Source organism: Mesitornis unicolor, unplaced genomic scaffold (genome assembly GCF_000695765.1).
Source record: "Mesitornis unicolor isolate BGI_N332 unplaced genomic scaffold, ASM69576v1 scaffold25343, whole genome shotgun sequence".
Lineage (NCBI taxonomy): Eukaryota > Metazoa > Chordata > Aves > Mesitornithiformes > Mesitornithidae > Mesitornis > Mesitornis unicolor.
This window is the reverse complement of record NW_010174609.1, coordinates 39,266-54,136: the sequence shown is the minus strand read 5'-3', so window position 1 is coordinate 54,136 and position 14,871 is coordinate 39,266. Positions and strand designations below refer to the sequence as shown.

The following is a 14,871-nucleotide window of genomic DNA, read 5'->3' as shown; positions in this document are numbered from 1 at the left end:
CAGAAAATTGGCAGCGTCTTAATGATAGGAACCTTAGAATTTCTAGAAAGCTTGTGACAGACAACTCTGTGTTGTACGGGTTTTGCTTTGCAAAATTACCCATTGTATAATAATAATGAAGTCCCTTCCTTCAGGGAAGGATAACCGTCAAAAATTAAGGTAAAAAAACCCAACAAGCCACACCCCGAAACCTTATTACAGTTTTAAAGATAAAGGGACAATTTTTTTTAACAAAGACAAAACCCTTTTAAACAAAGACAGCATACTGTGTGTGCCAGCGAGGAATGGATACATCACAGTAATTGCAGCCACTTAATGTTATGTGCCACTGCCATGGCATGCTGAGAACTTGCACTTTTCACTGTGTCATGGTGCTAAGGCAAGTCAAGAGAATGGACTTGACCAACTCTTGACCAACCAATAGTTTTCTTTTCCCCACAGCTTTATATTGCTGTGTCCCTGAGCTGGCATTCTTTATGTGTATTGTTACCTTGATGGTTCAAGAGACCCAACTGCCACTAAACTACAGTTTGCCAACACTCCTTGACACTAATGACACTTTCTTACTCAGGTACTAAACAACAGAAAGGTCTACAGTATGGATTTCTATAAACTTTTGATCTTGGTGTAGCTAAACATGACTTTAGGTTTTTTTAGTCAAATAATTAAAATGGATTTGGTGTCAAAGCCTGACTTCTGTTTAGAGGAAAAAATGGGCTTTTTTTACATCTTCCCTCCTTGTTCCTTAGTTGGGTTGAAACGCTATGTTGCTGGCTTCTTTCATGTGCATAGTAACAGATTACAGTCACAAACAGAGGCCTAGGACCACAGTGCAGAATGGGAAGGAGAAATGGGGTAAGGGAAGAGTGTTCTAGCTTCAGTACATGTGTCAGAATAGGAAGGGAAATGTGACTGCCACGTGGTTTCAAGGACTAAAACCTAGATTTAAGGTTTTCTCCTAACAAAGCCACATGCTGGCTCTGTTGTAAGAGAGCAGATGTCCTAGCTCAGGTTCGCTTCCCAGGCCTAACCTCCTTGCTATATAGACTTGATACCAAGTGAAAGTGTTAGCAGCAGCTGCCCCTTCTACGTGTGCGCAGTTGTACAGAAACTGAGGGTCTGGTTTGGCCTTGCACTTTCCAAGTGTGAAGTGAGGTGATTGTGAAAGCAAGCAATAAAAGCTTGTAGTTCTTTGTGCGGTTTCTCGTGTATCTTCCTCCTCTTTATTTTTTTTTTCACTGCATGTATTTTTAGAGAGACTGTGTAAGGACTAATCTGTTTTATAATGCACTTTGAGAATGAATGGGAAAAATTTTCCTTTAGAAATGTCCTTAAATAATTTGCCCGTAAATTCCAGTTCTCTCAAATCAAACTTCATTTCCATCCGTTATGCACGGGAAAACTTAAGTACTTACTGATAACTGCTAAAAGGAGAAACGTTTATCTAAATCGACATTTTCCATCTCTAAAAGCTTTTTAGGTCCTCCATGCTTTTAGCACAGAGGACAAATAATTTTTAAGAACAGCCAAGGATATGTCTAGAGCCGGCAGAGAAAGGTGTGGATGCTCCAGTGGTCTAGTACTTGGCAGGGATAAGGGTTCCGAATTTCCTTTTTCTACAGCTCCAGCATTTTGTGTTCCTTCAGGGTAGGAGTGTGCAAATACGGTAGTAGAATGCAAGCGATCATGCCATTTGTGGGATACCACTAATTCTCTTTTTTGTGTTCCTCCTTACAAAGGAGGTTTTTGCTTGTTTGTATTTTGGAAGATGTAGACTTTTAGTGCAAGTTTTCTGTGTTATGTTTTTGAGGTGGTTTTGTTGTTGTTTTTTAAATGAGACCTTTTCAGACTAAGAAAAATGTGTACTTCAGCCTACTAGTAAATAAAACTTTCCAAAGGTACAATTTATGGGGCAATAATACTCAGTATTATGGCTTTTTTTATTTTTTTCCTAATGTCTGTTGCATTTCACTAAACATGAAGTGTGATTTTGGGATAGGATTTTCCTTGCTCTTCCAGCCTAGATGGCCAGACACTTCTGGGATGAGGGCCTGATCTTGGATGGTAAGTGTTTTGCTTTCATCCTGGAAGGTCTGTGGGGTGTTACGGCCAGGTGGCTTTGAAGGGCTTCTTGTTAACAGAAAGACAGCACTGGGATACCCTTGTCTTGAGGAAGGAAAAAAAGGCGTATTTGTGAATGTTTCTGTTTTACCCAGATAACTAATGAGTCTCCTTTGAAGGTTTAAGGGATCATCTCCTAAGGCTTAATATGGCTTCTCTGCAGCAGATGCCAAGCTAGTGTGAATTGAAACTTCAGCGCTGGTTTGACCCAAGATTAATGCAATAAACCACTACCTGCTTGGTTAATTTCTGATTTCTCTCTAGGGAGAACTGGAGAGGCAATTGCTTCAGGCTAATCCCATCCTGGAGGCCTTTGGAAATGCCAAGACAGTAAAGAATGACAACTCCTCAAGATTTGTGAGTATCACTATCCAGCATGGGTGCCAGTATTCTATATTTTCCGGAGGGAAGACTTATTGTGCTTTTGGGTGAATTGCTGTCAGGAACAAGACAGAGATCGGACAGCTGTCTTTGAGTGACTTCTCTCAAATTAATCTGGGAAGTGAATATACCGGAATATACCTGATAGGTCCCTGGAATGGAGGAACCTGACCTTGTGCCAGGATCACCTATGCCAATTTTTATTGTAAGTTTATTACAGTCTGTTTTATCCTGGAGAGCAAGTACTGGTTCCTATTTTGCTTGCTCTGGAGAGCAATGGAGAGTGTCTGAGAGACAGATGGGGAAGCTAGAGCTGGAACTAAATGAAAATGGTTGAAGCTAATGGTGAGGGACATGGAACTGTCCAGATCGTATAGCACATGAAATTCAAGGGACCTTCATGGTGGGAAATCTTGGGTGAAACAGTGAATTTGAATTGTAGGGTGTCTGAATGCCAGAAATGTCTGACAGTGTTTGACAGGCATTGCCTATTGACTGACCTTATGTTTTGCCTAAAACCTGCCTAACCTGTTTCGAACTTACTTTCTCAAGTTAAAAAAGGTTTACCTTTGCTGTTCACTGCTATTACCAGACAGAATGAATACTAATTTTAATGGCCTTGCTTTCCTCTTAGGGCAAGTTCATCAGAATCAACTTTGATGTCAATGGCTACATTGTTGGAGCCAATATAGAGACCTGTATCCTTTCTGTAACCCTAGAAAGGGAGAAGTTAAAGGCTATAGAAGTGGCAATAAGGGTACCTAGAATCTCTTCACAACTGACTTTGTCAAGTGAAGAAATTGGTGGGAAGCACTTAAATTTATGCTAGCAAGATTACTGTTGTAGTCTCCTGTTTTCTTCATATAGTATTTTTTGACCTTTGTGATCATTGTGGAAATATCTTCTGAATGAATGAACTCTAATCTTAGGAGGCTGAAATGGAAGCGTGAACCGCAATAAGATGAATAGCTTTGGAATTTCATAAGCCACTCTCACTGCTGTTCAAGGCAAGTAGGGATAGATGGCCACTGTTTTTCTAGCTCTGATCAGTTAAATCGCTCTTATAGCTGTCATTCAGAGGCTGGCAGCGCTGAGACCAGAAGCTCAGTGGGTTGTTGACTGATAATGATTGTTAAACCAATACCTCTGTTAATTGGCATGAGGAGAACATCAGGTTGTATGAGTTTTTTCACCTGCCTTAGAATAGGAAGTGATTTGTATGTCCTGCCATATGCCTTGACTCTCTGAAGATCTGCTGGAGAAGTCACGTGCAATTCGTCAAGCCAAAGAAGAGAGAACCTTCCACATCTTTTACTACCTGCTGTCTGGGGCAGGGGAGCATTTGAAGAGTAAGTACAATTTTGTTGTAGTTATGGGATTGCTTCATCACCACGACAGAGAGGTCCAAAACACTTGTAGGCTAGGACCTGTTCCTTCATACTTTCTTGGCTCTGCTTCTTAGATATGGTCACCCCTCCTCCACTTCTTCTGTACACTCATACATCCCTCTACCCTCCCCCTGCATTTCTCAGTTTCTGAGAACTTGCTTCTCTGGTTCCTTCCTGCACTTGTTTCCTAGCCAGCAATGACTCCGTGCCCTTCCTTATCTAAATCACTATCCCCTGTTTAGTCTCGTCTTGCATGATGTAAACTCTTCTAGTGCAGGAATGGTCCTGCTGTGATGTGCTCTGCATTTAACTAACTGGAGCAAAGCTGTTGGCACCTAAGCAGCTCTAGAAGTTTAGGGTCTTAGTGCACCTAGCTTAACCTAGTTATCAATGTCCCCATTGTGTGAGAGCTGCAAATTGATCTAGAGGAAGGACAGAAAGAGAGGACTTTTTTCATAGCTGCTACTGTTTCAAGAGCTGTATCTTAACTTTCACCTGACTTGAAACAAATGAGATGTCTGAAAATTAAAGGCAAATTTACTTTCAGGTTAATCCCTACTTCTTATAGACTTAGGGCATAATGATGATTGACACTGCTTTGGTGGAGTAGTTCAGAGGGGGGAATAGGAAGAAATAAGGCAGAAAAACTCAAATTTTCTCTAAAATACATTACATGCTCAGCCTGCAGTAAAACTGGGCTTCATCCCAGGTTCATCCAGCATCTGCTAGCATATTCAAGTTAGAATTTTGATCTCTGTGGTAATTTATTGTCTATTTTTTAAAAAAAAAAGTAACGGTAACTTATTTCTCAATTCTTTCTGAAGCTGATCTGCTGCTGGAGCCTTACAACAAATACCGCTTCCTTTCCAATGGGCATGTTACAATCCCGGGTCAGCAAGACAAAGATATGTTTCAGGAGACCATGGAGGCAATGAAGATCATGGGCATCCCAGATGAGGAGCAGATAGGTATGAATCCTCGAAAGGGCTTGGAAATGCAAGAAAATGAAAGAGGGAACAGATTGTATTTCTCTGGAGCTTTTCTGTTCTGTGGTTGTTTTTGTTTGTTTGTTTGGGGGTTTTTGTTGGTTTTGTTTTGTCTGGTTTCCATCCCAACCACCTCAAGTGAACAGTGTGCAAGTACTGAACTTAATGGCTTTGCAGCTATTAGGATCTACTAGCACAGTTTCAGTTTATACAGTTAAAGTTAGAAGCCAAGCAGCTAATGAAAACATGCTTCTGCTTGCTGTTTTTGTTCCCAGTCTGAGGGCTGTATATCCAGTTTATGAATAACACATCCAAGATACAAGCATCCTCTCATTCTCTTGTGCAGTGCACGGCTTGTGTGCTCCCCCTATCCCTAAGCAGTGGCTTTAAAGTATATAATCCAACCACTGCTGGATTAGTACTTTGAGAATGGTCTGGTCGTAGTGCTTTTCTTTCCAGCTTAACACTGAACTGCTGATCAGAAATTAATACTGTCTGATTCTGGGAGCACGGTACGATGACAGTGAAGCCAGAATTGCGTGCAGCCAGCACAAAGTGCAGTGATACATATTCACCAGAGCTCTGTGCTGTCTCATTCATGATCTGCCTTGCTGGTTGGGAACCAGTGTTGTGCAAAATCTCCATTTGTAAAAGTGTAAGTTCTTCTAAAACTAGGACTGTTTTCTTCTCTACACTGAAGCAAGCATCTGTGGTGGTTTGAGGTCACCACCTCCTCTGCTGGAGGCTGCAGCTATTGTGGTTGTAGGGAATATGTGGCTGTGCCTTAACTATTGCTCTTCACAGTCCACCCTGCTATAAATCCACACTGTCATTATCCGGAGTTTAATACATTTCTCATTATCCTGATTCATCAGAGACTGAAACCGTTGTATAGAGCTGAAGAGAAATTTGCCTAAACTGAATAAAAGAACTGGCAGCCTAATTTATTGTCAGTATATCCTGCTATGCTCAGTTTTTTGAGTTCAGTTTTTAAAGTATGCTCTAGAGCATGTTTTTGCTGTTGGTTCCAGCTACTTCAGCAAAGATAGCTTTAGTGTTTTGCATTTGCTGTTCGAAGTGTGAAATGCGTTAGTGTTCCTTATAGACTTAGAAGAATAATATGTACAGCAGCTGGCTGGATGGTGGTTTTACTACACTATCTTCATTTATGAGGCAACATCAAAATAAGCTGTCTGTCCAAGTGCCAGGACTCCAGCCAGATTCAGCTGTCAAACCATTAGATTTCATAATGTGCCACTAGAAACATGTATGTTTTCAGTTATTATTAATGTAACACATATGGAGCCTTTGTTCACTCTGCTATCAAAAGAATATTGTTTCAAAATAAATGTTTCTGTAAATGTCTCTGTAGAAATTAGGGGATGAAAAAAATCTTTGGTACAAGATCACCTCCGCAAGTGACTGGCCGTTTACTTTGCTGAAGGCACCTAAAAGCTGTTATGCAAAGAGCTTTGATTCATACACAGTGAAAATTGAATTGCTGCTATGGCATTGGAAAATGTCTTTCCTGTCCTAGTATCTGCTTTTGTGACTTGCACCATTTGAAGAGTATGAATGTATTATTAGCAATGAGTGGAGTGCTTCAGCATGTAATTAGTAACAGTTATGCTACAGGCACTTTCGCTCACATCCTGCTGCCCTTCATACATGATAAGCTATGTCTGTATGGACTACAGACCTTGGTCAGTGAACTGAAAGGGATATGCAGTTAGAGGAACAAAATCTTTCTTAATTGATTTGTACTCTTAATAACTGTCTCTTTCCTGTGTTTAACAGTAGTTACTTGAGGAAAATAGGGAATTTTGGCCCTCTAACAGAGAACAAACATTTTATTAAAAAATACAGATGTTTTATGATGGTGTTTTACCCTCAATCCTGTCTCCCACTTAACTACAGTGATGTTGAGAATGGGTAAACTTCCAGGCTGCGTAGTCTTACATAGGAGGGACAGGGAAAATCCTGTATTCTGAATGGGAGTCACATAGAGGAATTACCTGTGGTGTTTTACGTGAATTCCAGAAAGATTTTTGGGATGTTGAGAAGGGCCTCTTAACTGTGTCAGGAAGGATAACTGGGTCATATCAGGGCTTTTGGAGATGTCTGAGACTATTATAAAGCTATTATTATTACTTCAAAAGGTCTGCTGAAGGTTATCTCGGGCGTTCTTCAACTTGGCAACATAGTCTTCAAGAAGGAGCGTAATACAGACCAAGCCTCCATGCCAGACAACACAGGTAACCTATCTCCTTTTCCCACTCCAAATTAAAAATGCAGAAAAAAGTAGTCTACAGGAAGTTGTTGCAAGTAGAAGAATATAATACAGTATGTAGGGAATACTGGAGTCCTGTTTTTCTATAAGGTGAATTATTTGTTAAGGAGCTGACATGCTCCTTCATACAAATGCACGCCGTTTAGGCAGGTGGGTGTTTGCAGCCACTTACGGGCAGGAACGTGGCACTGTCGTTATGACAGGGCTAGGCAGGAAGTACACGTGATGACCAGATGAAAAGGATTACTCTACTGGAATATGTGGCGTGTGTGTGTTTTAACCAAGCTAGGAATGAGAGCTCCAGCAAACATACGTTGTCAGGCTTTAAGAGGTGTTTATTGCTGACTTTGTAGGTAGACTTGTAACTGTAAGAATAAGGTGGGTAGTTTTATTGTGGGTATAAAGTATGTGTACATGTTTTAATTGTACTGCTCGTTGTTGCATGTGTAAATAGTACCATATTTCACATAATAAAAGGCAGAAATATAAGAGGTTGCTAATTTATCTGATAATTGTTACTATGGAAAATATGCTCTAAATGGCATTTTGGGGAGGAGAGTAAACTGGGTTTTGGATCTTGAATCTGAAATACAGAGTTATCTCAAAGGCTAATCAGTAGATGAAGACAACAATTAGCTTGATTAAGAATGTAAGTTACTTTTTGTATCTTTAAACTGATTACAGACTGTGAACTTTCTAAAGCTTCTGTGTTACGACTTAGTGGTGTGAGAGCATTGCTTCAAATTTGCTCTTGTGGCTTCTGGAGAAACTCAATAACCTGTAGTATGAGATGCAAGGGTTTTTAGGAGACTTTTTGGTTTTGAAGATACCTTTCTTTGTATCATTAAAGTTCTTAATTTAACATTTTTATAAGCTGTTTCATTACTCTCTTGGGAAGCCAGTTGCAGGAATGATTTTCTTTCTCTTGCTTTCTGTGAGAAAAACAAAAAAAACCCCATTAATCTCTTTGTTGTTCCCTCTTACTGTCTTCAGCTGCTCAGAAAGTCTCTCACCTTTTGGGTATCAACGTGACTGATTTCACAAGAGGTATCCTGACCCCTCGCATCAAAGTTGGACGAGATTATGTCCAGAAAGCTCAGACCAAAGAGCAGGTATGTGTTCTCTAAAAATGAACAAGTACTTTTGTCTTTAATCTTGTTGCCACAGAGTTAACAAATGCATTGGAGGTTTCTGCAGCATTTAATAACCAACTTTGTGGCTTCAGTGTATGGCAACCACACTTGAATAATGTAGCATACATGTTGATTCTAGTATTTGCTCACTTGATCTCTATAAAGATAGAAATCATCCTGTCCCTGTGACACTTCTCTTTTTATTGAAAAAGGAAAAACACAGCTCCTCTAATTTTGGGGACTGCCTGTCCCAGGGGAGTAAGTTCGTTCAGTGCTGCATGCAAGGATGACATTCTCAGGTTACTGTAATATGGGAAGCACCATTTTTTAGCAGGTCAGCTACTAAAGTGGAAGAATTTGCTGCTCACCCTTGAATCTGACTGTAACGCTCTTGGATCAGGTTGTGCTCTAAATGAAACCTTACCTAGGAGCTAGAGGCCTCCTGAATGAAGCAAAGCTCCTGTGCTTACTCACTGCATGGCTTCCTTATGAACACATCTTTATTCTCAGTGTAATTAAACATGCTCCTGTAACATGCAAGGGATTAGGAAGAGAGTGAAGCCTGGAAATAGTCACAGGCTGCCTTTCTGTTTTGTTATTTAACTTCTTACAATACATAGTATTTTTGTGTTTATCACAGGTAGAATAGTGGCATGGGAGGGGAGGGGGTTTGGCTTCACAAATCCTGAATTACAAAAGAATTTAAATGCTTTTCTTGGGGCCTATGAAATAAGCTAAGTTACTATAGTCTTTGGAGGTGACTGGGTATATTTTTCTTTCTTGAATACCAGGCATTAGCTTCTCCAAGAGACGGGATCCTGAAATTTGTTGTTAATAACCTCTGAAATGAGCCTTTTTCAGTGAGTTTGGTGGTGGAAAGAAAAATCTCAGACTACATTTTTTTCCATTAGATTACCAAGACAGTGTAATCTGTGTCTTCCTCTGAATTATAATGTAACTCCTGATCTTTGCCTTTTCTTCTATTTAGGCTGACTTTGCCATTGAAGCGCTGGCTAAAGCCACTTATGAACGTATGTTCCGATGGCTGGTTATGCGTATCAACAAGGCACTGGATAAGACCAAGCGACAGGGTGCATCCTTCATTGGTATCCTTGACATTGCTGGCTTTGAGATTTTCGAGGTAAGGAGATGTCAGGTCCTTGCACCCAGCACAGTTTACCATGGAGCAAATACTTCTAAAGGAAACCACTTTCAAACTGGAAAATAATAGTATAGTTTTGGAAAGGATGTGTATTGCACATTTGTTACTTGAGATCCTTGCTGTTGTGAATCACAGAATCACAGAACGTTAGGGATTGGAAGGGACCTCAAAAGATCATCTAGTCCAATCCCCCTGCCGGAGCAGGAACACCTAGATGAGGTTACACAGGAAGGCGTCCAGGCGGGTTTTGAATGTCTCCAGAGAAGGAGACTCCACAACCTCTCTGGGCAGCCTGGTCCAGTGCTCTGTCACCCTCACTGAGAAGAAGTTTCTTCTCAAATTTAAGTGGAACCTCCTGTGTTCCAGTTTGTGTCCATTACCCCTTGTCCTATCATTGTTTGTCACCGAGAAGAGCCTGGCTCCATCCTCGTGACACTCACCCTTTAAATATTTATAAACATGAATGAGGTCTCCCCTCAGTCTCCTCTTCTGCAAACTAAAGAGACCCAGCTCCCTCAACCGCTCCTCATAAGGGAGATGCTCCACTCCCTTGATCATCTTTGTAGCCCTACGCTGGACTCTCTCCAGCAGTTCCCTGTCCTTCTTGAACTGAGGGGCCCAGAACTGGACGCAATATTCCAGATGTGGTCTCACCAGGGCAGAGTAGAGGGGGAGGAGAACCTCTCTCGACCTATTAACCACCCCCCTCCTGATACACCCCAGGATGCCATTTGCCTTCTTGGCCACAAGGGCACAGTGAACTGTCAGATACGTTATTTTATAGCCTAAGTGGTTTATTCTTCAGTATTTTATGTATTCTGCACATGTTTTATCTCATTGCTGTATATTCTGATGCTTGCATCCTTTTTGGCATGTGCATCATAATAATTCTAATTTCACAGTTCCAGGTGTTCTTGATTACTTATAGCTCACAGCTTTAGGGTTTGCTAAACTACAAAAAAGTCTTTAAAATTACAATGCAGAGTTACAGATCACCGTTGGACTTAAAGTTTTATGTCCCATTAATCTATCCTAAAACATTTAAAGGATAGTCCACTGAAGCTGTTAGCATCATTAACAGTTTTGGAAAAGACAAAGACAGGGTAGACCAAATAATAGCCAACATACATTCTGACCTATGTATGCTCCTTTCTGCAAGAAACATGTAAATCGGGGGTCAGAGTGTGATTTCACATGCACCTGAACTCATTTAACAACTCCTCGATGCAGGAAAGGGGTGAACTTACTCCTTTTCCCCTCTGCTGGTTCTGGCTGCAGCTGCTTGTACTGTTCACCTCTAGCACTGCAGTAAATATGTTCTTAGGGTGTTTTATAACTGAGTCATTCTGCAAAGGAGAATCTGAGCATAAAAACTGATGCAAGATATATGTGGGAGAGGAAGTAACTGAAGGAATACTGAGGGAGAGATGGAAAAGAAGGGAAATGGGACCTCCCTCTATAGGTGGCAGTGAACTGTTAGGCCGACCCATTATGCCTATGAAACAACAATTTTAGAATTTGACTTTGCATTTTACTTAGTCTGAAGCAACCACAGGCTGCCATCAGAAAAGGGCTATTGTGCCATCCCCATTATCCCAGTCAGGCTGCTCCTATCAACCTGTGTTATGCTGGATCTGGCTCATGTGCAGCTGCAGGCTGAATTGGACCTATTTACTCATTAAATGGAAAACTAAGCCACAGAAAAGTTGATTTTTATTTTTACCCACCCGATAAAGTCTACCTTTGCTTTCGTGGTTGCTGGATCTTGTGAAAATGAGTGGAAATACATGGTTAGAACTTACTGAAACATGGAGGAAGTAGACAAGATCAATTTTTTTCAGCAGATGCATTATGTTTAGTGTAGTCTAACATGAAAATGCACCCTTGGTCATTAACCTTGTCCTTGCAGTTTGAAGAAATCTGGAGATGTTGAAGAAATTTCCTTCACTTTCCTTGCTCTGATTTTATACATGAGGATTAAAAAGGGACTTTCCAATCCGCATGCTTTTAGGAATTTGTCTTCAGGCTTCTGTCGCTTCCTCTTCCTAGGAAGGGGACTTGCCAGCTCTGAGTTTGTGAGAAAACCAGAGTCTTTTCTGTTCCCAGGTTAAGTAGCTGCAGTAATTCTTCTGCTGTTTACAACTAAAGATTCTTTTGCAAAGTCTGAAGAACAATGTATATGAACTTCCTCAGGGATTGCAGCAGTGATGCGGTAGCACATGACAGGAAAGGCAGTTCATAAGCAGATGGGGTTATTGACAAAGGGCTGTCACCCTACACAGAACATGAGCTTAAATTCCTGAACTATATATGTGATATTTTGTGCTAAGAGAATAGTAAGTGTATCTTCATGTTTAAATGTTTTTCTACCTTTTTCTTCATCAGCTGAACTCCTTTGAGCAGTTGTGTATTAACTACACAAATGAAAAGTTGCAGCAGCTCTTTAACCACACCATGTTCATTCTGGAGCAAGAAGAGTACCAGAGGGAGGGCATAGAGTGGAATTTCATTGACTTTGGTCTGGATCTGCAGCCCTGCATTGACCTCATAGAGAAGCCGGTAAGCTTGTTCTTGTAGTGTAAAGCAACAAGAAACAGCTAATTTTGTCATTGAGTGTATAACCTCTACTTTTAGACTGGAAAGTAGCTTTCTAGCATTTGTAATCCTCTACTGACACTGTGGTGGTATACCTAGAAGCAGAAGTGAACAGTTTCCTCTTTATCTGAAAGTATGTCACCACTAAATCTGTTAGTTCTGTAGGAAATTTTGCATGAAAATAGATCTGCACTAAAAGATACCACTTTTTCCTCTCACGAAATTGTCTTCATTTGTGTAGATCTCCATAGTGGCTTACTGTAAGCAGTCTGAGCTTCCTTACTTAACTATAAGGAGATGATGAGAAGCTGTGCATCTCTGTTGCTTTCATTCTGCTCTAATGAAACTTGGAAATCTATCAATTTCATAGTAGATGTTCCAATATAGTAGGGACCAGTTTAAGAAATGTTCTGCTATGGTCTTCTACATTTAGACATCTGAATATTTGGAGAATAATGTGATAGTGTGTCTTCTATTAAAAAGCTTTTTTTTTTTTTTCCATGTAAAACAGCCTAGACAAATATCATGGAAGTGACATTCTCATTAAAATGTTCAGAACTCAGATGAGAATTTTGAAGAATTGTTAACAATTTCTATTAGTATGGAAGTAGTTGAACTGATACCACACAACAGGCGAATGTGGTGGTCATCAGGCTTAGGATCCTTTTTGTTTTCGAGCCATCTAAAGGTGTTAATTACCGGAGTACTCATATATTTAATGATGTTTTGATGTTTCCCTTTAAGGCTGGGCCTCCTGGTATACTGGCCTTGCTGGATGAAGAGTGCTGGTTCCCAAAAGCAACAGACAAAAGCTTTGTGGAAAAAGTTGTACAAGAACAAGGCACCCACCCCAAATTTCAGAAGCCAAAACAGCTGAAAGACAAAGCTGACTTCTGTATCATACATTATGCTGGCAAGGTAAAGAATTAGTAGCTAAAATGTGAACACTGGAATGTCTGCTGTATTTTCTAATGCTTAACCTCTGCTTCTTAGAAATAGCTACTTACTTATGTGGCTGCCTATGGGAAAGCCAGTGTAAGATTTCATTAAGTTGTTCCATTGCTGTGTACCTAACAGGGCCTGAGGGGATTTGCCTGCAAGTTACATATGTATAGTAGAAGACATGTCAAACTGACACCAATTTAATTTTTTTCCCTCTGTGACTTGGTGAGACTGGAGATACTTTTTAGAAACCTTGCATCAAGACTTCATCACCAAAAATGATGATGCAGTTGTTTTTTTCTGTCACGCTCTGGGTGGTGCAAACTAACATTGCAAATCTATTCCCTTTACTGACAGGACAGAACAGAACACTCAGCTGTTTGTTAGGGTTTGAAATCTGTAGGTATGCTTGCTTAGATGGCAAATCCAATAATGATTTGGTAATCTGTTGGTTGTGCAAACCTCAGTGCTACTTTTATAGACTTTGCAGGATCTTGTTGCATTTTGTGCTCTGGAAAATTCCCCTCACAAGTTTCTTGATGTATTTATCTTCTCCAGGTGGATTATAAAGCAGATGAATGGCTGATGAAGAACATGGATCCCCTGAATGATAACATTGCTACTCTTCTCCACCAGTCATCGGATAAGTTTGTGTCTGAGTTATGGAAAGATGGTATGTAATTAAACTTAATCTCATTTGCTTTCTCTTGTTTTATGTGGAAGAGTTTGTTTGATCATCAGAAGCCTGTGAGGAGCTTTGTTGCTTTTTTCCCTGAAGACTAAGCCACCAAGATGAGCATTACCTGGAAGTTACTTTGCTTAGATCATGGTATCACATTAAAAATTCACTGTAACTCAAGAGAAAGGTTCACTGGCATCAACTTATGTTAAGCTTGCTGCATATATAGCAATTATTTCTCAAAACCAAGGATGACAGGATAAAATATGAATGCACCATTATGTCCCAGCAGCTTGCATAGCTGTACTACTCAAGCACAAGATCTGAATTTGAATCTATGTTTTCAGTCCTGCAACTACTGTGTTCTTTCTGCAGTGTTGTTCAGTATTTTACTCTATCTTCTCTGGGTTTATCTGCTTTTGAGTCTTACTGTTGCTGTCACTTTCTGTGATGGGTTTTCTTTGACGTCTCTGTCTGTTGCAGAGATGCAGAAGGTTCAGAGAGCCTATTTCTATCAACACTTTCCTATTCTTCATCTAGAACCAGGTGACTGAGAAACCCAGCTGTTGTGTCATGTGTGTAATGCATCCTAGAGCCATGCAAGAAATGCTTCCGTTAACTTCTCTTTGTCCCTTTGTCATACCTGCTTGTCTTTCTTGTTCATTTCCTCTGCTTTGTGCTAGTAGCTCCTCACGGACTTTAAAACAAAAGCAAAACTCTCACCTTGCAAGTGGATACAAGAAAAACATGGAGATATTCAGGTGCTAAAGGTTGCTTTTGCAAGATTTGCATAGGAACAGCAAAAGCAAATCCCTGTCAACTGTTTGAACGTAGAGTTAGCAAGGCGGTATTTCATGCAGGATTTGGAAGGAAGATTCCTAAGACTGTGTTTAAACTGAAATCCAGTTTAACATTGACTCCAGTATTGGGATTTGACTTCAGCTGCTGATGATTTAAAAGAAAGCTAGTTTGGCAAAGGAACTTGCACTGCATGAAAAATGGTAGTCAGCAACTTGTGCCTAACAAGGCCTTTGCTGTGTGAGACTCCTTTTGGACTTGAAATGTCAACTGAACCACAGCTGATCTGTTCTTATTTAGTGTTCTTAGCTGGGTCTTCTGTTGCAAGTGACTGTCCTTTTTGCTATCTTGATGTAGATTGCAGGGCTCAAGATTTTTAAGAGGATTGTTCCAGCT

At 40.3% G+C, this 14,871-nt stretch overlaps 1 protein-coding gene across 2 annotated transcripts in view; it reads left to right on the top strand.

The window, feature by feature from the left end:
- The window catches only part of MYH9 (myosin, heavy chain 9, non-muscle), a 55,766-nt gene that overhangs the window by 20,387 nt on the left and 20,508 nt on the right, over window positions 1-14,871 (top strand). Inside the window, exons 5-15 of one of the 2 annotated variants that reach the window (XM_010181106.1) lie at window positions 2,386-2,478; window positions 3,137-3,200; window positions 3,753-3,851; window positions 4,715-4,858; window positions 7,036-7,131; window positions 8,160-8,278; window positions 9,288-9,440; window positions 11,847-12,020; window positions 12,801-12,974; window positions 13,557-13,671; window positions 14,161-14,223. In XM_010181106.1, the coding sequence (XP_010179408.1) occupies window positions 2,386-2,478; window positions 3,137-3,200; window positions 3,753-3,851; window positions 4,715-4,858; window positions 7,036-7,131; window positions 8,160-8,278; window positions 9,288-9,440; window positions 11,847-12,020; window positions 12,801-12,974; window positions 13,557-13,671; window positions 14,161-14,223 (1,294 nt within the window). The remainder of the gene's footprint in view (window positions 1-2,385; window positions 2,479-3,136; window positions 3,201-3,752; window positions 3,852-4,714; window positions 4,859-7,035; window positions 7,132-8,159; window positions 8,279-9,287; window positions 9,441-11,846; window positions 12,021-12,800; window positions 12,975-13,556; window positions 13,672-14,160; window positions 14,224-14,871) is intronic. The other variant, XM_010181107.1, reaches the window with a different exon arrangement.